Consider the following 21,933-nt stretch of genomic DNA (forward strand, 5'->3'; position numbering starts at 1 on the left):
CGTTTTGTTAGATTTTGAGGCGTTTAAGACATATTTTGAGAGATTTGAAGATCAGACTTCAATAACAATAATGAATGGGCCCATATTTCTCAATCACAGGAAGAAAAGTATTGAGTGACAAAGGACACACCTCATAAACGCTGGTATGCTCCTTGAGAAGTTGTTTTCATTCAAATAAGCTAAATGTATGGTTTGTTGACAATCCCGCCTCTTGATAAGAGCCTATGATTTTAAAAAACAGGGAAAACTAGAAAAAGTGCTCCTCGGAGCACAACTCTCCACCAAGTCAGGTAGGTTATTATGGCCTCCTGGTGGCGCTATAATAGGTCAATGTGAAAAGCGTGCCATTTCTTCTTAGGCCTTTCAGACAGCAATTGGACACTGCATCCATGATTTGAGGCATTTTGTTCCAAAAATGTGGTTTGCTAAATTAGACCTGCTGGTGGCGCTATAACAGACCAATGTGAAAAGGGTGGCATTTCTTCCTCGGCCTAGTGGGAATGTGCGTGCACATTTTCACGGATTTGAGGAGTTTCATGATTTGAGGAATTGTGTTCAAAACGGACCTATCCTGCAAACTTTGGAAGCCAATGTTAGCCAAGTAGGATGGAATAGGATATATCGGACACATCCATCCAACACATGACTATAGAGATACTGTGTACCGATTTGCATGATTTTTGGACAGAATCTGAAGGAGTAAGAGCAATTTTTTTTTTACAAAAATCAGCCTCCTGGCCTCCCTGCATTTTTCACATATGCCTTTTAGAGCGCCCTAAAAGGCATATGTGAAAAATGCAGGGCAAAGGCGTTTCCTTGGCCTCTAGGGAGTGTGCGTGCAAAGTTTCACACACATCGTGCAGTTATAGCTAAAAACGTGAATCGGCCTGTTATAGCACCACCATGAGGCTGATTTGAAAGTTTTCAAGTGGCATTTCTTCCTGGGCCAAGTGGGAATCTACGTGGAAAATGTCACAAAAATGGCATGCTGCATTCATGATTTGAGGCATTTTGTTCAAAATGAACCAATCCTGCAAAGGAAGCCAATCTTAGGCAATCAGGATGGAATATGGAAAATCGGACAGATCAGTGTTGATCACATGGCTGTGGAGATACTGTGTACCGGATTTGTGTGTTTTTTGGACAAAATCTGTAGGAGTAATATTAAAAAAAATGTGTTTTGCAAAAGTCGGCCTCATGGTGGCGCTATGACAGGTTGATCTAAAAAATGTGGGGTAGAGGTTCTGCCGTGGCATCCAGGGAGTGTGTGCGCGTAGTTTCACAGCGACCAGGCCAACAGTGGCGGAGATTAGCTGGTCACAGACGGACGGACGGACAGGGGCAAAACATACTCTCTCGCAGGGGCGTCAATTGGGTATGGCAGGCTATTGCAGCTGCCATACCCTGGCTCCAGGGGAGAAAAAAAAAAAAAGAGTACTTTTTTTGACAATAAATCGGGAAAATCAGGCAAAAATAAGAATTAAATAACATAACCCTAACCTAACCCGAATCCTAACCCTAAAACCGAAATAAAGTAACCAAAAACTGGAAAAAAACGAACTCAACCCGCCCAGAACTGCACAAAAATTTCGCGCGCGCGCGGGGGTGACCTCACGCACGCGTGCTGCGCGTGCGTGCATGAGGTCGCGTGCATGCTGCCATACCCTAGCTTTTGCTGAACTGACGCCACTGCTCTCTCGCCATGCCTTTCGGCCTGCGGAGACAAAAAGAAATTCAAGAAAAGGGCACATACAGAAACCTTTACTTTTTATTTTGCACACATTAAAAAAGTGAATCACACTATACAAATGTTTGTCTGCTAGCAGGTAGCGGAGCAGACACACTTTTCCCTCTTTTACACTAGGAGGTAGATGCAGTAGAGGACTGTAGTGTCAGAGTCACTCAGACATGATATTGGAGGATGGACATTTCACTGTTCAGGTTTGTGACAGGTTGACTGCTTAACACCAATCTGACTGCATTGTTGTACACTCAAATGTGTTGTGGCTGTGACAATTCTGTCTTTTACCATCTCACTCCCTAGGTATTATGAGATCTAACAGACCAGGATGCTTTGAAATGCTGCCTTCTCGGGACGTCAGTCTGGTGGAGTTTGGATCTTTCTTTCTTTTCTTTTTTAAAGACAATCCAGTTTGGTTCCAGTGTGCAAGAAGTTAAACAGATCCCTGGAAAGTAATCGAATGAATTACAAATACTGTTTATCAGAGTCACAGTATTTATTTACAGATGCTTTGTTGTCTTTTTGCTTCAACCCATGGTTCAATTCAGTTTCTTCCTCACTAATCTCTGGCAATGCTGCTTCAATACAACAGTACTCTCCTCCATTAAACCCAATGATGCGCATGATTATACCCTTTACATGGCTTTCACTTCTCATCGGTCACTTCCACACACGCTTAAGCCTGAGTTATACTTTGTTTTGCATTGTGTATTGCACCGAAAATAGCTGATCTACAAGCTCATGTCGCGCTGCGAAGCTTTGTGAGCTTGTAGATCGGCTATTTTAGGTGCAAGACACTGGTGTGCATTTAAGTATAAAACAGCCATTAATTCAACTAAACCCAAGGCATTGCAGAGATAAAGTGAATCATTGACGTCTTGCTTCAAATGTAGGTAGGCAGTAGCATGCAAACCCCGTAGACTCAGGATAAAAAATACGGAAGTTATTTTTGATTTGCAGGATTGATAATTTTTCTTTTATGTTGACTTGCAAGGTAAAGATAGAGGGGTAATGTCTTTGTCTGTACTATTTACAGATTTTTGAAACATGTTGAGATCTAGAGATGATCCTGAGTGGTTCTAATGAGATATGACTGACAGTCAACGAGGCCAATCCCGTCACTGAGTTCTCTCAAGGGAGGGCAGGTTGTACAACCCCAAAAAGAAATCAGAACGGTCCTGTAAATTTGCCCTCTTCAAGTGTGGGTGTCTTTTTAAAATTTCTGATACAATTTTACGTGCTTGCATTCCCGACATCATCAGCTAAAATGTCCAAAGGAATCATGTTTGCAAACTTCTTCGGGAGACGACTTCTGGAAAAAGCAAATAAAAACAGAACAGAGAGGGAGGGGCAGTGTGATGGAAAGATGAAGAGGAGTGGCTGGACTAAGCCAGGTAGCTGTAGGTGTCCTTTTCCCCGTCGACTCGTTCTAGGTATTCCTTCTCGATCAGGATGTCGATACATTTCTGCCATAAAACAAGTCACCAGAAAAAAAGGAATGAACTAAAACTGGTCAAAACCAAATGAATTACTAACAATCCTCAATTAATGATGCAGATATGTCATAAAAACATGTGAAACCAAGGTCGATACCCAGGGGTGCACATAACTGGTGCGCAGGTGCGCATGCGCACCCAAAATAAATAATGCGCACCACATCAGACGACGCGAGGCGCTTTTGCGTACCAACAGCTGGGACAGGAATTTCCAAGCTTTTATTTTTTAGCAAAAATAAAAAATAAAAGCCTGGAGAACGAGGACACATGCTGCACGTGACGGTGATTGTGTCAGTGTCTCGCATCGCCTCGCATTGCCTGGCTGCGTGCACGCAGCCAGCTGCATGTGATTGTGTGAGTGTCTCGTATCGCCTGCTGCACGCAGCCAGCAGCGGCTGTTAGAGGCACTCGTCACTGATACAATTTTACGTACCGTAATGGTGCAAAATATGCCGTGAACGTCCAAATCTGGCGGATAAAAGCAGCGCAGCACAGGGCACCAACCTTGGGGGCTTCACCAAACGGCGTGAGAAAAAAAAAACGGCCAAAATCGGCGGAATTTGGAAGCAGACCGTCCTTTTTTCTCGAGCAGCACACCCCCCCCCCCCCCCCCCCTTTGACAAAATTGTCCCGTGGGCACCGTGCTGAATCCCCCCCCCCCCCCCCCCTTGACAAAACGGCATTTATTTTGTGCGCACCAACTCACATCTCCAGGTGCTCTTCCGAGTACTAGACCTAAAAAGTTATGTGCACCCCTGTCGATACCATTACATTTTTTGGACTACATATGAATCTAGTGACCAGACACTGCACAACACATTTGCTGAGCGAACACTGGATGAGTTCTGGTTCTTGATTGCTGATTTTCAAACTACAATGCTTACATCATAGACTCCCATGTAGCCTACTATGTCACTACTGTGTTGAGGCTGAAAAAGCAGAGGCTAAATTGTAGAGCCTGATCAAAGCCAGTATAAACTTTTTTTTAAGATAGAATTTGAGTAGTAATTAGGGGGTAATATTTTCCTGTTCAATTAATTAAACCACCCTCAAGCCGATCTGATCAGATCAGATTAAACCAGTCTCTTCCAATTGAGGTGTTAGGCTACATGAGGCATTTCTATTCTGACCGAGTTATCATTCCTATTCTTCTTTTCCTTTCGGCTGTTCCCTTCAGGGGTCGCCACAGGAAATCATCTGCCTCCATCTCACCCTGTCCTCTGCCTCCTCTTCTTTCACACCAACTAACTTCATGTCCTCTTTCACTACTGTCTGGCCTCCTGCCTGACAGTTCCAACCTCAGCATCACTATCCCTCCTCTGTAAATGTCCAAAGCATCTCAGTCTGGCCTTATCTCCAAAACATCTAACATGCGCTGTCCCTCTGATGTACTCATTCATGATCCTATCCATCCTTGTTACTCCTAGAGAGAACCTCAACATTTTAGTCTCTGCTACCTCCAGCTCTGCTTCCTGTCTTTTCCTCATTGCGACTGTCTCTAAACCATACAACATAGCTGGTCTTGTACACCTTCCCTTTCATTCTTGCTGATACTTTCCTATCACACATCACACCTGAAACTTTTCTCCACCCATTCCAACCTGCTTGCACTCGTAACTTCACCTCTTTTCCACATTCTCCATCTCTCTGGAATGTTGACCCTAAGTACTTAAAACCCTCCACCTTCTTTACCTCTACTCCCTGTAACCTCACTGTTCCACTTGGGTTCCTCTCATTCACACACATGTATTCTGTCTTGCTGTGGCTAACCTTCATTCCTCTCCTTTCCAGGGCATAACTCCACCTCTCTAGATTTTTTATTTTTTTTGCTCTCACCACATATCACAATGTCATCTGCAAACATCATGGTCCATGGGGATTCCTGTCTAAACTTCTCCGTCAGCCTGTTCATCACTATAGCGAACAAGAAGGGGCTCTGTGCTGATCCTTGATGCAGACCCACTTCCATCTTGAACTACTCTGTCACACCCATAGCACACCTCACCACGGTCTTACAACTTCCATACATGTCCTTCACCACTCTAACATACTTCTGTCACTCCAGACTTCTTCATACAATACCAATTCCTCTCTCGGCACACTATCATATGCTTTCTCTAGATCTACAAAGCAGTTCCATCTGACCTTCTCAGTCAACATCCTCAAAGAAAATATTGTATCTGTAGTACTCTTCCTTGGCATGAAACCATACTGCTGCTCAGAAATGCTCACTTCTGCCCTTAGTCTAGCTTCCACTACTCTTTCCCATAACTTCATTGTATGGCTCATCAGCTGTATTCCTCTCTAGTTGCCACAACTCTGCACGTCACCCTTGTTCTTAAAAATTGGCACCAGCACACCTCTCCTGTACCTTCTCCTCCATTCCTCAGGCATCCTCTCAATCTCTAAGATACAAATTACCAGAGGTCCCCAGATAATATTAATCCTGTATGAAAAGGGTATTAGGTGGTTGTATTAGTTTGTTATAGTTATTGTATTGGAGCGTCACAATGCCCATCACTGTGGAGCAGATAGTAGAGGCTGAACTAATTATTGATGTTTTAGGTAACGGAAGGTCCTCACCTTTATAACAGGGACTCTGGGTTTAAATCTTGAGGAGAGCTGGTTGAGGACCTCTGCCAGAAGCTGTTGATGTTTCAAGACTTTCCTCATCTTCATAATCCGAACAATGGCCGCCTAGATGGAGGGAGGAAAAGAGATTAGAGATAGCAAAGTACTTCATCCTAAATGTACCAACCACTCAGTATAGGCTTAGTGGTTGGAAAATACTGTTCACAGAACTAAGGTGGCAAGACGATACCTGTATTAGCAACTTCCTGTCCTCCTCAATGTTCTTATGAGTTGTTTCCTGTTCCTGTTTTTGCTCCGTCTTCATTGGCACATTGATGTTCACCCGCAGTTTCTTACTGGGAAAGAAACAGTGCAGAGAGTATGTCTTTGAGTAGTGATGTCATGTCAACAGGGACATTGAGATTCTGCTGGTTAAGGGACCTGATCTGACACAATTCACAAACAGTATGAGAAATGTTTATCAACCACTTTCCTTCTGGCATCCCTATTTTGGGCATGACATTATGGGTGAAATATAATGATTCATTATTCAAATAGGTTCATAGTTTTATTTTTCAAAGGTGTTGTGACATTTTTGAATATTCCTTAAAGCGGCACTATGTAACTTTTTTTGATGAATAAAATGTTGTCCAATCTGTATGGTAGAGTATGTTTATACAATATAACTTATACAATTGGGGTGGTTGTATTTTGTCTCCCTGCTCTTCTATTGAGACATTTAGGTCATGTCTCACCTAGACACAGGATCTGACACAAATTTTGACCTGATGGTCTAGTTTCAGTTTATCCCCTGAGCAAGCAGACTTTGTGCTCTATTAGCACAATGGTAAAAATGTCCACATTTGTGCAGGAAACCGGGTTCAAATCCTGGGTAGAAGAGGAACGTTATATAGTGCAGCTTTAAGTGTGTGATAGTGTAGAGGTGTTGTGTAGTGTTGTGTATCATGGGCTGTTGGGCACTTCAAAGAACTTCCAGACTGCAGACATGATCGTAAGCTTCAAAAAAGTTATTTAACATGGTCAACTAGTAGGTAATATTTCTCATTGGAAGAGTAGGGAGACCACCTCCAACCACTACAGTTACATGTATATGCAGTTATATTGTAGTAACATAGTATACCATACAGACTGATTAAAATATAATCGTATTCATTAAAATAGCCCTCACCCTCAGATGACATAGAGCCGATACATCAAATTAAACAATGATTGGGTCCAATTCCAATCTTGGATATCAGCTTGTGACATGCCTAATATGCTAGACTTATTTTAACCCAGACATTTATTTTCTATTATATACTGTATTTATTTATAAACATTTGAGTACCAAAAGCTAATGGTGCTAGTATGGTTGTTTCCAATAAAACATTAAGCCCTACTGTCAACCTCATGTCCTAATATTGAAAACAACTTACTTCTTGTAACCCAGGAACAGTTTGATGAGAGTGTCTGGTTTGAACTCTGCCTCATCTATGTTGGCATTTTCATCCTCAAGCACCTGTACAAAACATGTGAAAAAGTTAACCTCCAAAATACTTCTGAATTTAAGGATGTTCAGTTGCATGAAGTCATATAATCAAGGTTTATAATAATGATGCAATATGTTCAAACTTTCGAGACATTATCTACTTTGTGCTTTGCCTAAATAATGTTTATTCACCTAAAATGACCACTGAACATAAAAACTAAGGCCGGGCCGTTAACGCCGTTACCGGGCTAAGTTAACGGCGGACTCTTATCGCGCGATAAAAAAAAGGGGGGGGGACTTTGCATGTAGCGTTGATTTCAACTTGTTGAAAGTGGGTGTGGGTCTGCGCGCGCGCGAGCGATGTGTTTGTGTGACGAGCATACATGCGTGTGTCAGACTACCCCCCCCCCCCTCCGAAGGGGCGGGGGGGGGGGGTACTCGGGGAAAAAATCTCGGCGGAAACAAGTTAACAACGCAACACTGACTACAAAACTGAAAAACGTTAATAAAAACAATATGCAAGTATAATCAATCAATCAATTATTCAGCAGTGGTCTCTTCATGTAGTAGTTTAATGGTTCAAGCTGCTCTCATACTCAGAGCCCCTTTTATGCCTGGTGAGTACAGGTGATGGCCCAGAGACCCCCACACCTGGCACTCCTGGCACCCCATGAAGATAAAGGCAAACATTTGCATAGTATAGGCGACGTCGCTCTGCTGTTTGGATACGGTAGTGATTAGCTGCCTGCCTGCCCGCGTGAATGGACGAGGTCCGACGGCCACTATTCTCTTTGGATTTTTTTCACTGCCTGTTTTTCAGTCTTTTACTTTATTTTCTAGGGGAGGATAGATTTTAGTTGGGCAGGCGGCCGCCTGCCCTGCCTCTATGGTGGGTACGCCACTGCTCCTACCTGCTGCTTAGAGTTAGAGGAGCTGCACTCGCTCGCCTCCCATTGAAAATGAATGTCCTTAATGTAACAAGCTGCCTAAAGCCTTCTGTATGAAAAGCTTGACTGTTTATGTCCATTCGTCGGATTGACGTTTGTTTTATTGAACTCAGTGATTTTCCGCGACTTGTCTTTCACTTAGAATCAAATGTCCGTCAAGTCAAACGACAGTAACATTTGATTCCGGACGGTTGGCCTTCAAAATAAGAGCTTATGTCCCGTTTTACTTTAGGTCAGAGAAATTCAAAATAAGAGTATACTGACTTGCTTCTTTTTTTTAAAGAAGAAGAATGCTCAGTTTTCATTGTTGCTACACTTAGAATATCAAATAAAAAGTGTGAACCAAAAAAATAGGATACTTAAAGTTAAGAGTGATGAGTGATACTGACTTGTTATAGATGAAGAATGCTTAGTTTTCAATGTTATGTTACTATGTTACTACACTTAGAATATCAAATAACAAGTGTGGGAACCCAATAGCACTTAAATAGTGATATTGACAGTTTTTTTTTTAAATAATTTGACGTTGCAACACTTAAAATATAGAATATGACATTTTAACGGTAATATAGTATATCGTATCGATATCGCAATATCGAGAAACCTAAGGAGGAAAGAAAAAGCAAGGACTTACTTCTGGTCATTATTTGGGTAGAACACACATATTTTGAATGCCTTCGGCAGACTTCAAATGAGCCATTTTAATCTAGATTAATCTAGATTAACTCCAGGATTGCAGATAGATTAATCTAGATTAAAACAATTAATCTATGCCCACCTCTAATAAAAACATATCCAAGAATTACCAAAGCCATACAGAAGTCCATTAAAAAGGCCATAGCTGAAAGGGTACAGAGCCTGCCTGGGAAGCAAAAGGTCCCAGGTTTTAATCCCGGCCCTGGCAATGTGTCGAGGTGTCCCTGAGCAAGACACTTAACACCCCCACGCTCCACTGTGAACAGCATTCAGCTGGTTGGAAGCTGAAAACTGAATTATGAAATAGGTCTTCTTAAAAAAAAGATGAGAAACAGCCTTTATCAACTGGCTGTGAACTTACCAGTAATTTAGACTTCAACAGGATTTGTAAGACTTGCACCAAGATGTCCTGAAAGCATAACAAAACACATCAATATGTACTTCCAAAAAGCACCAATGTGCAAAGAATTTGAGGTGATGATGCCTTAAAGGTCTTAAGGTACTGATCATGTTTTATTCAAAACGTTTTATCCGAAGGTGAATGAAAGGCAATACTAAATTAGGTGTTGCTATGTCAATTTATCCTTTACATGAGTATTTGATTACATTGATAAATATTTCTCTCAGCCTCAAGGTCTCTTCCATTATTGGACTTCTGTTCTTCATTTGTGTGGTCAAAACCTGCTGTATTATTAACAATAACTGATTACAGTGTAAACGACTAAAACAACTCCTTATTTTGGTTTAACCTACTGTATGTGGTGTGTGTGTGTGTGTGTGTGTGTGTGTGTGTGTGTGTGTGTGTGTGTGTGTGTGTGCGCACACACACACACGGATACTTACAATTTTGATCTGCGTACTGTCTGTGAGCTGTTGGACGGTGTAGACATCCTCACTGTTGTACTGTAGTAAGATGGCCATCTGGAATGTAGATGCCTAAAAGGGACAAGACACACGGGACAAGTTAAGACCCCTACACACTGTACGATATTTGACCTGATTTGTCTGTCGGAGAGCTTTTTTGGTGACCGCCGACAAAACCACCAATATGAGTCAAGATCGGGCGTTCCTCGGCGAGGTGTTGATCGCGCAGTGTGTAAGGTACTCCGAGAAGAAACACCCCGATAAAGTACGGTCGGCGAGGTGTTCCCGACAACTTTTAGAATTCAAACTTGTTGGATATTTGGGGCTATCGGCCCCGATCTAGTGCACGCTACAGCCAATGAGAGCACATTACAGCCACGCACCGTGGCTAGTCCTCCCGCATAGAACCGCAATATTACCGTCCAGACAGTCCAGTCTTGTATTAAGTTAAACATGATAAAACAGATTGATAGAGTGAGCGAGCCTGCTCGACGATGGGGCTGTTTAATATTAGAGAGGAATAGGGCTTGCAGACAGAGACACACACACACAGTGTGGGTGTGTGTGTGTGTGTGTGTGTGTGTGTGTGTGTGTGACGCACATATGTATCTCTGAACAGTATTGCCAGGTTTTGCGAGAGAAATAAGCAACCCGGTCTATGAAGACAAGCCCAACAAAAGCGACAATAGGCTGGCAAAGGCTGATGAGCACTTTAAACCTATATACAACTAAAATGGCCGATCTACAAGCTCACAACGCGTCGCAGCTATTTTCAAAGAAAAAAAACAATATTAAGAAATAAAGCCAAATAAGCAACTACACTTTGTAAATAAGCTAAAAAGAAACGCAACCACCAATATTTTTTACAAGCAACTCGCTTATAATAAGCAGACACGGCAACACTGCTTCTGATCTGAATTGCACCCTGGTTGACTTTTGAAACATTTGTTTCAGAGAGGGAGAGAGAGAGAAATACAGAGAAATTGAGATTTTTTTAATGTCAATCATTAGCGTCCTGTCTCGGTCTCGCGCATATATCACGGGAGCCTTTCACGTTTTCGTGAGACGTTTGGAATACAAACAAATGTATGTATTGGGTCGGGATCACATCGTGGTAAAATATCTTGCAATCAGTGAACCCCTGTCGCCGACCAATCAATCGTGCGAGAATCACAACGATATATTTAGCCCGATTTCAAGAGAGAAACTCGTGCAATGTGAAATGCTTAACGATCTGTTCACTCGCCGACCATTTCAAATGTCAGGCAGTGTGTAGAGGCCCTTAGTCAAATACCAAAGATATAAAGCCAATATCTTGCCCACCAGCATTATCAAAGCAGTAACAACAAATAGTGTTAAAACAATGAATTGAAGAATATTACATTACAATTAATTGCAGGAACATTTATTTAAGTGTGGCAACTAGGGTTGTCCGATATTGGCTTTTTTACCGATAACCGATATACCGATATTGTCCAACTCTTAATTACCGATACCGATATCAACCGATACCGATATATGCGGGGATTATTGTGATTAGGGTAAGCTCAAATTTCATATCACACACACCATATACAGTAAGAACTCCTGTAACTTATTTATAAAGCAAAAAAAAATAAAAAATGTTTTTCTTTCCAAAAACCGATACCGATATTTTCCCGATATCAATTTTTATGCTAATATCGGCCGATAATATCGGGAGGCCGATAATATCGGACATCCCTAGTGGCAACCCACTTGAGCAAACCAGCCAACCAGGCAGCACCATTGTTTAAGGCACACACTACATATTTTGTCAAAATGTTAGTGGAATTCTTTCTCAGAGATTTTCACTAACAGCAGTGATATAATGATATGATATAAAGAAATAAGGGGATTCCCAAGCACAAGTGACTGTACTATGAGTAGGAATTTAGTGTAGCCGATGGGTAGGGGTATCGTTAGGAATTTTATGAGTCCGATTTCCGGTTCCTAACGGTTCCCTATTTTGACAACAACCATCGTGACCATTCGGTGACACTACTCCGTTTTTTCTTTTGTCAGCTTCTTTTTCGCCAATGTCTCTCTGTGCCGGGCTCTACCAGAGTTAGGGGCTCTACTGGGGCTGCTGGTGAGGTACTAATGCTGCTAGTAGTAGAACTTGCTGGTGTTGCTGTTGTTGACTGGCGAGCCCCAGTGCAGCGTGTGTCTGAGACATGGGCGTATTGGTCGGAGGAATAAAAAACGCTCGCCCCAAAACACTGTCGCCCCGGGCGCAAATCCGATAAAACTATGCCTAAACCTAACCTTATTCCTAACCTTAACCTCAGTAAAACGGTACCAAACCCTAACCCCATTCCTAAACTTTACCTCAGTAAAACTATGCCTAACCCTAAACGTATTTCTAACCTCATCCTCAGGAAAACAAATACAAGAATACAAGAACCGCCCCAGCGTGCGGTCGGCGGAAAAATAATGGGGGCGAGCAGTGCAGCGTGAATGTGTGACATAGTCACGTAAGTTAGACAGGTCCTGACAGATAGTCAACTTGTCATCATGAAGCCTTTGCTTGAACAGTTATTAGCGCGTCTAGGACCCGATATGCAGAACCGAAATGAAATTATTTTTAAGGGTACCAGGTACCCGCCATTTCTTATTTGGTTCCTACAAGGAACCGAATTTCGATACCCAACCCTACCGATGGGTGTACGTTTGCGCAACAACATGCACTCACTGGTTGTGGAGGTGTGTGTAGGTTTATGTGCAATACCTGCAGTGTGTATCTGTTCTTGAAGCAGTTGGTGACCAACTCTCCTTTGGAGAGGTGATAAAGCCAGGTTAGTTTGCGGCCACTGTGTCTACTGGCATAAAAGGCTGTGAAACGCTGGTAGCTTCGTTCCAACTGATGGCAGAAAGAGAGATGAAGTGTTTGGTGCAAGAAAGGAATAGCAAAGGAGGGGTCAAAAAGGTAAAGGGGTGCATATACTGTATGCCCCCTTCTCTACCATGTTAAGTTGGAAGTCTATGAAGACATTTTGCAGTGCATATAACCCATAAGTTTTATGCACAGCAAATTCTTCATAGTACACCGTAAAATCATGAGTGTTGATTTAACTCTTGACAGTGTACAAATGAAACCAAATCTTTAAATAATAATACTAACCAACTAATAACTAATAATAACTAACTAATAATAATTATGTTTGACTATATCTCAGCCATACCTCAGAGGGGAGAGCGAACGTACAGGACTGCTGGAACGGCCACGAACCTGAGCTCAACACCTGGATACTGAAGTCCACTAGATCACCCATGTAAAGAGAAAAAAAAAGGATATGAAGAAAGGCTAAAGAATGTTTCTTGTGTTCACATCCAATGTGCAGTTGCCCCCTCCCCCCACATATCCATATCAATGCAAATTTACAGTGTGCATGTTGAAGCGAGCAAGTTTTCTGTGTGCTGTCCTATAACTTGCTTTGTTTTTATTTTCTTCCCTGCGACGTGCAACATGGTTGGTTCTAAATTAAATGTGCGACACAAATAAAATTTACTTTTGCCCTTTTAGCAATGCTGGGACTATCTGCGTATAATTTAACTGATACAGAATGATGAGAAGCAGGGCTGCTTACAGTCCAAGGGCTCCGAGTTGACAAGATGCTTCTTGAATTGTTCATTGAGGTCTTTGCTGACTCCTATGTCCTGGAACATGCGCTGCAGTTTAGACGTGTACTCAAAGCCACATGCTTGCTGTGGGACAGATAAAGGACAAGAAAGCATTAATTGTAGCTACTGATATAGTGACAATGTTTGGGCAACACACACACACACACACACACACACACACACACACACACACACACACACACACACACACACACACACACACACACACACACACACACACACACACACACACACACACACACACACACACACAGTAACTCCTGAACTGTACACATAGGTTCACAAAAACAAGACAAATGAGAGTATGTACCTTCAGTTTAGAGATCATACTAGCCTCTGCATCATCACTAGCGCTGTTCTGGTGAACTAGCCTCTTGGCGAGCATTTTAGCATAGAACTTCTGGAATACATCTTTGTCTTCTATGTACTTGAACACCACCATCTGTCCATGGGATAGAGATCAGAACAATGAAGATGATTTAGGTAGTATTATTATTCTAAACCTAATTGTTGCTGCTGTTCCAACCAGTTGAAGAAATCACAAATTGAGGCTTTAACCTTTTACGAAATATCGTAAGTCCATTCATGTTTATGGAAGATGCTTCTAAACATGGATTCTATTGCCAGTTTGACCACTTCAAATACTCTTTCATCTTATCTTGACCAATAACCAAAAACAGCTGATCTACACAACGTGTCGCAGTGCGACGTGTTGTGAGCTTGTAGATAGGCTATTTTCGGCACACAAAATGCTTTCATGGAAGTACAGGCTGGCTTCTATAGAATCCAAATGACTGAAATCACTCGTGGCGACAGAGAACTTTAATCCATGGGTACCCTAGAACTCACCACTTGGTTGAGTGTGTCTTCTAGTTCAGCCTCTTCTGGGTTTTTAGAGCTGAGAAGACAATACATAAAATGACATTTTGACCAATCTGTACAGTAGAGTATGTTAACACAATAATATAACTGACTCCACAGTAGTGGGAGGTGGTATCCATACTCTTCTAACGATAAATTAGACCCTGTGTGTAGGTAGGAACTCTACTGGATGACAATTGGTATCGCCTGAAGCTCAAAGCGCAATATATGCCCTGACTATGTTGCCCTCTAAAGGCTGTTTTCAATAAAGCACACAGGGACACTTGGAAGTAGGGTTACATGAACAAAAGAAAGCCCATAGGGTGTTTGTGCAGAGTATCCACAATGCAGCATAGATGTATTAAGACCAACCTCTTCTTGAGCAGGGAATCACAGTATCTAGCCAGCAGCTCAGGTGATTTACTGGATGATGAAACCATCTTGGTCACAGCATTATTGTTGATGAAACGACCGCAGGCCTGAGTCACAGACAGAGGGTATATTAAAATGGACATCATATTGAACAGTCTATCAACATTGGTAATGCAGCTATATGGATAGTCTGAAAGAATTGTGTTTCATGATAAAAGGCATTCACTACTATTTGGGGTGATAAAATATCCACTCACATAAAAATATATATTTTATAGTTGAGGCACAGCCTCCACTTGAACGTATCCAGAAAATAGCAAAGAAAAGGTGTGATACTCGCTCCATTTGACATACATTATCTTTAATATAAACTCATGACGTTTTGGCTAAGTTGGCCTTCATCGGATCTGATGATTACTGGAGACTATAAAGGTGTCATACGACATCACTTATTTCACTACTGAGAGAGCAACAAAGAGCAACCATGAGCAGTCTAACCTTATCCAGAGCAGCTACAAAGCCAGCATCGTTGTTAAATGCTGACATGACTAAGGCGTTGTATTTCTTGTGGACATCGAGGATAGTCTGGACGTACATCTTAGGGTCCTGAAGGAGAAGACATGATTCCAAAGATGAAGACATGAGAGAAAGGGTCCAATCACTAATGGGAGAAGCAAATTAATCAGATACACTTAGTTGTCCTTACATTGAGAGCCGAGTCACCACACTTCTCGATTGCAGCCAGACCCTGATTGTAGATATGCGTCTCTAGCAGCTTCTTCAATTCCCCAAGACCATCGGTGATCCGAGAAACCAAGTTATACATGCGGCCCAGGTCTGAAGGAGGGTTGGAAAGCAGAGAAAGAAAGAGAAAAGATAAGGGAAGGAGAGAGTGAGCAAAAGTCTTTCCGTTCTTAATTCACTTTTCAGTTACTTGGAAACTTTGCACTTGTGGTACCAACCTTCACATTTGATAGTACCACCAGTGCACCATTTTGCACTATAAAAAGGGTACACTTTAGTTTTTTATCACTTGTAAACTTAAATCTAGACTCAAATTGGGTGTGTTACAGTACCAATTGACACGACAAACAAATGAAAAAGGTTTTCCCCAAAGCTGTTTCATCCTACATCTCCACATCGCACTATATTGTTTACTTTATGTATGTTATTATTCATCCATTCCTCCATCCCCTACCTACCTTCATTCTTGTCGGCGTCAAGTAAATTCTGGAACTCGGTATGGAAGATCTCTAGGTGTTTCTCTATGAGGACCTGCTCACATTTCCTGGCCAGTTCATCCTGGGTGGACTCATGGAGGTAGACCTGAACACGCCGCTGCTCTTCTAGGAGACGGCCTTCCGCCTGGTAGAAGAAGAGGAGAGGGAGAGGGGATGCACTGATCAAGATGCATCTGATGTGAACTCTGAGTGCAGGAAAAGGTCTGCCCAAGCAAGACCACACAGTGCTATCATCATCACCCACCTTCTTCATGTACTCAGTAACAGGGTTTTGCAGGAGGAATTCTGTGCTCTCTCTGGTGTAGAAGCGCTCTGTGTCTGCGAGGAACTGTATCTCAAAGAACTCCTTGTACACCGACAGTGTAGGGCCTTTGGCAAATGCATCGTCCTCATTTAGACCCAACTCCACTGGATACATGAGAGAGACAGCGTTGGTACACCAAAAATGCAATATAATTACAGACCGCATCATAAATATAGATAATTAATTAATCCAAAGCACTCGTTCTAAGCCAGCCCACTTTGAGAAAGGGCGCTCCCCTGGCCCGCCCAGTCAATGTGTCCCTGAGCAAGACACGTAACCCCTAACTGCTCCCCAGGTGCTGTATCAATAGCGCCCACTGCTCCCAATAGTTAAAATGGATAAATGCAGAGGACAATTCTCACAAATGTGCAAATGTAGAGAGAAGAAATACCCCCAGAAGAGTGGAGACTAAATTATTAAATTAAAGTATAGCTAATAACCTACCATAAGACTGAACCACTCCACTGATTAGTCTGGTGTTGATGGGCTCTCCATTACGTTCTTTCTCGATCAGGTTCAGAACAGCGTTGGTTACCTGAATGCAAAATGTAAGAAAATAAAATGTATTGCAAACTGTATTAAAGCAACAAATAAGCTGCACACAAAATAACACAAACTGGACATCAGCACATAAAACAGAAAATAACTAAGTCAGTCAAATCCGTTATAATAACAATATAGTTTCTCTGTGTAAGCATCAACAGCCAATACAGTGTGTGATGTGGCTAATGGTCTTACCTGTTTATTCAAAGGTCTAAAAAGACATTCTCTCCACGTCACAAGAGCAAGCTGCCATGAGAGAAATCAGTTGTCAAGACCACAGCAAAATGCTGGATTGTCCACTATCTCTGTCTTTGTATGTATAATTTCAGCATTCAACAATGCAGAAATAGTCTATAATAATAGTCTTTAAATGAAATGTCAGAAATGAATCTCACTGAGTAAATTTCATAGATGCCCTTGCGGCCTTCATCACACTCTCGTCGAACCCAGTGGCGGTTGAGGTAGGCACAGATCCCATTCAGCACCTTACTGGAGAAACGGTAGTCCTCCCACTGCTGTGTGTAGAATTTCAACACCCCCTCATCCATCAAGTCCTCCCCATCCTGACCAGAGAGGAGGGGGGGAAGAGTCATTTTTTGGAGAAGATGAGTGATAAGCAGCAATAGAGGAAGGATTGAGAGAAGTAAAGAGATGTTGAGATGGACATACAGTAGTAGAGGGGAGGAGAGATGGAATAGGTTGGAATCAGTAAAAAAAAAAGATGTAAATGTATAAGTGAAAAAGAGAAGTAGCCTATGTTATAGGAGGATATCCAAACAATGTGGCACATAGTCTAAATTAGCCTACACAACAGACCATATTGCAGATTCAAAATGCTGCATGCTTGTAGGAGTTGCTTGCGATTATACAAATTATTATGATATACACATTATAGAGAAAGTTTGCTTTTGAAAAATATTGAAATAAAATATCAAATAAAAAATACATATGGTTAATCACACACATTTAATGGGCAACTAGTACCACATTACCCAGGGCATATGAGAAAGAACTTTTGTCAGTGTGCATCCATAACAATCTTTTAAACATAAAATGTTTCAGTGCAATTGTAGCTCCACCTAGGATGACCCAACATAACAATGCTGGATTAAGGAAGCAATCCCTATTTTTACCTTGAGGAGGTTGATAAGGTAGGTCTTGAGAAACTCCTTGAGCCTCTTGTAGAGCTCCAAGCCAACAAACTGGGCTCCTCCAGGAGTGGGTGATTTTTTAGAAGGCTTGGAAGTTGGGGGTCCTGCCCCACGTGCCTGGTTTGACTGGTGAACACTCGTACAATAGTTATATACATGTCTAGGGGAGGATACCGTCAAGGCAGAACAACCAAAAATCAATTATGGCAATAAGGATTAAAACAATCAGCAAAGATAACAATGATAAAGTCAAAAAAACTTTTCTAACCAAACAACCTTTCTTTCTCTTTTAGTCCATCTGTAATCAATTTGAAAGGTCGATTTCTCTGCAATATTTCTGATTACCAATACCGTCCTACATTATTTGCCATAATCACCAACTGTTCAGTGTTCAGCATTTAGGTGCTTCATAGGGTTGTGAGAACGAATACAATTTAAAGGGTGACTTTGCATGTTTTTAACCTGAATCATTTTTGTTCTATTGTTGAGTACATCTGACACAAGACCTCCCCAGTGCATTCTGTGAGCTCACTCACTAGGTGCTGCAAAAACTCTGTTGAGTGAAACAGTGCCTTTTACATAGGCTGTCAAGAGTTTTTCCAGCACCTTTGTTGGCTTTAACACGCATTACATTGAGGCCGCACAAACAACACAATAAACACAGTGTGTCTAAAACACAGACTCTCTCACTTTGTCTTTTCTTGTCAGGTGTGGATAAAGGATACGTGTACAGTTCCATGTATCGTGACTTGGCCATGCTTTGTCTGGTGTAGACCTAGTTAAAAAAACACAACACTGAATAACAATTTAAAAAATATTGAAATTCCGACAGATTATTATCCATTACATAGATTTTATCATGTATTTATGAATTTTAAAGAGAAAGATGTCAATTAGAATCCAAACTAGGGTAGGAGGGCTGGTAGGAACCAAACCAAGATGTTAAGCAGGCAGCCCTTACTAAACTACAGAGAGAAACAGAATGACGACGACAGACCTGCTGTATTCCTGCCCTCAGGTCATCCCAGATCTGGTCCAGGCCGATCTGTTTCAGACCATGTGGGTTCTGGTTTCTGTTGGATGACATGACAGCTTCCTCCTCTCCACTGAGTCCACTTTCTGAAGTCTTGGGAGTGAAGCGGTGTCTCCTTAGTCCTCCATAGGGAGCCAATGGGGGAGAGGTGAAAGGACAGGTCTTCTTGGAATAACCCCTGACGTTGCTAAGTGGCTATCAGGGGCCCGCTCAGCCTAGAGAACTAGTAGATAATGGAACATATCACAGTTACATCACCACTTCTTAATACTTCTGGGGGTGTTCCAACTTACAAGCATAAAAAATGTCAGTGTTGGAAGGTGCCCTGAACTCCTTTAACATAAACCTAAAATGGGTTTCCACATAATGTGCCGACCTCAAATGGCAAAAGTAGGTATGTATATTCTGTGAATTACCTCCAACTAGGGATGAAAGATATTGAACTTCTGAGATGGGGGATATCTACATCCGGTTAACAACTCGATCAATACCATCCTGATACCAATATTGTAATACCAGTTTCTAGCAGGGTTTACATAAGACTTGTTATACTGTGATTCTGGGTGCAGATGCAGACTTCTTTAAAACATATCTACTGAGCATGATTCTTATTACCTGATTTATTAGGCTTACAACAACTAGAACACTACAATCTCTTACCAAGTGTCTGCTTGCTTTCACTACTGAAGGAGATGAGCACATATTAGTTCAAAACACTTAAATATATTAAAGATGTACGGTAACAATTATTTTAACACAACCTTTTTCCAACTCTTTGATTTTATTTGTTCTACAGTTAGATCCCTTCTTTGAAAGCTTTCCCAAAAAAACATTGTTTGCATATGCTGCCCTCAATATCACAAAAGCCCTTTCCAGCTTCACATACAGCAAGGCCGAATAAATAAACGCTCGCACTCTGAGGGCTCCAATGCGACAGATGCTTTATTGCACCACAAAAAAAGCAGTGACGTTTCGAGCTAAAAGCTCATCCTCAGACAGGAAGATGTGAGTTCGAAACGTCACGCCTTTTGTTTTGGCTTGCACACTGACTGGAGCCCTCAGTGTGCGAGCATTTATTTATTTGTCCTTGCTTACTGTTCATCGCTCAGCACCTGCCCAAATTCGGGTTGGGGCTGGGCATGTCGTTTTCCTTTTTTCCAGCTTCACATTCAAACATAAATATAATACAATAAAACATTGGCCGAAGATATCTGGATTGTTTTGATAATGGTTAGATAACGATATTGCACTTTTAAGTAAATATCGTCCAATACCGATATGATGAATGATATTGTGAATCCCCAACTCCAACAAAGCTGTCAATTGAAGGAATGATGATGTAGGGGAATGAATGACATCCTCCTTGTTAGAAGTCAAATGGAAACAAACCCTTCCAAGCCTATAATAAGCAGTATGTTCATGAAACTGAAAAGTCCTATCCGATTGTATTAAACGACGATAATGGAGGGTATTGCAACTTAGATGCCGATAGCAATTATAGCATCGAAGTTGCTTGCGGCTAGACTTGTACAACTGGACAGGGCAACAACCAATAAATCGGTATGAAACTACAAAATTAATGGTGCCATGAACATTGCCATTTATTTAAAGTAATCTTTGGATTTGGGGAAAACAATGACATTGAGAACATGCTAAAATTTCAGCTGAAAATAACTTTAATAGGCATGCATGCTGCTATAGTTTCAATGAAGGTTAAGGAGGATGTGAAAGGAATTATTATAGATGTGCTCTGTATGTAGGCATATTGTTTGTCGTTACTGAGTTTGCACTCGATTTTTGCAGAGATCCTACTTATGAACTATAGTTAACAGTAAATCAGCATCAACACATCTTGCTTGCATGCAATTCATTTGTATTTGTAGTACAGCCACTATAAAAGTTAACAAAACAAGACACAGTGGTGTATAGTAACTAAGTACATGTATTCAAGTACTGGACTTAAGTACACTTTCTTCAGTATTTTTACTTTCTTCAGTATTTACAAGTTTCAATACTTTTACTTCTACACCACAACATCTCAGAGGAAAATATTGTACTTTTACTTTCAGTTACTAGTTACTTTGTAGATTTTGATTATTATTACAAAACACACATTAACCACTTCAGCCTTATATATATTTCGGCCATTTGAAAATAGCAGATCTACAAGCGATGCATTGTGAGCTTGTAGAGCTGCTATTTTCAAAATATTTGTATACATTTTGAACTTGTGAAATTGGACATTCTGCACAATGAGTACATTTACTTTTGGTACTTTAAGTATATTTTGATGCCAATACTTTTGTACTTTTACTCGAGTATATTTTGAATACGGGACTTTCAGTTGCAACAGAGTATTTCTACATTGAAGTATTGATACTCATACTTTAACTAAAACATGTGAGTACTCCTTCCATCACTGACAAGACATTCTATTCACCACATCACTATTGTCACTGGTGAATACGTAAGGAAATAATAATATAAAAAAAGGTAAAAATACCAAATTAAAAGCTAAAACAAAACACCAAACAAGCAGAACAGGGCCTACTGACATAAATGGTTAGCATAGTAACCTCTTGGACCCGTTGTAAGACCCTCTTGACAAGTAGATCATCACAATGACATCAGAGAATCAGAAAAGAGCGTCGACGCGGGTCGTGTCAACGATGTTTTTTTAAATCTGAAAATACGTCATTTTTGTGGAGCGAAAGGCTCGTGTGACGGAGTCTCTATTTTAGCCTTTTAAGGTGTTAGCGCTTTCTTACCATTGTCCAGATTGTGTTCCCTCGGCGATCCTAACAAAACTGCTCTAATGACGCGGATCAACGTATATACAATCACAATGTGTCATCCAAGAAAACGTGTTTTTTCTGTCAAAACACAACAATCCATTACTAACCCTAAGCCCCGAGATCATTTACTTTCACTGCCACAACAAAGCTGAAAGAAGGGTGCACT

At 41.3% G+C, this 21,933-nt stretch overlaps 1 protein-coding gene across 1 annotated transcript; it reads right to left on the reverse strand.

Moving 5' to 3' along the window:
- Positions 1-1,750: 1,750 nt before the first annotated feature.
- LOC311046164 (cullin-1) lies at positions 1,751-21,933 on the reverse strand. The gene is made up of 23 exons (XM_084058332.1): positions 21,741-21,933; positions 18,937-19,195; positions 18,665-18,714; positions 17,922-18,099; positions 17,184-17,351; positions 16,984-17,034; positions 16,690-16,780; positions 16,186-16,349; positions 15,903-16,065; positions 15,407-15,537; positions 15,199-15,306; positions 14,701-14,807; positions 14,317-14,365; positions 13,778-13,909; positions 13,413-13,530; positions 13,008-13,084; positions 12,554-12,685; positions 9,784-9,876; positions 9,302-9,349; positions 7,245-7,327; positions 6,059-6,164; positions 5,821-5,934; positions 1,751-3,207 (listed from the first exon to the last, which is right to left on the reverse strand). Exons 2-23 carry the CDS (start codon positions 19,024-19,026, stop codon positions 3,127-3,129), a joined length of 2,334 nt encoding a protein of 777 aa, XP_083914458.1. The 5' UTR covers positions 19,027-19,195; positions 21,741-21,933; the 3' UTR covers positions 1,751-3,126.

This window comes from Gymnoscopelus microlampas, assembly GCF_963454915.1.
Source record: "Gymnoscopelus microlampas genome assembly, chromosome: 5".
NCBI lineage: Eukaryota > Metazoa > Chordata > Actinopteri > Myctophiformes > Myctophidae > Gymnoscopelus > Gymnoscopelus microlampas.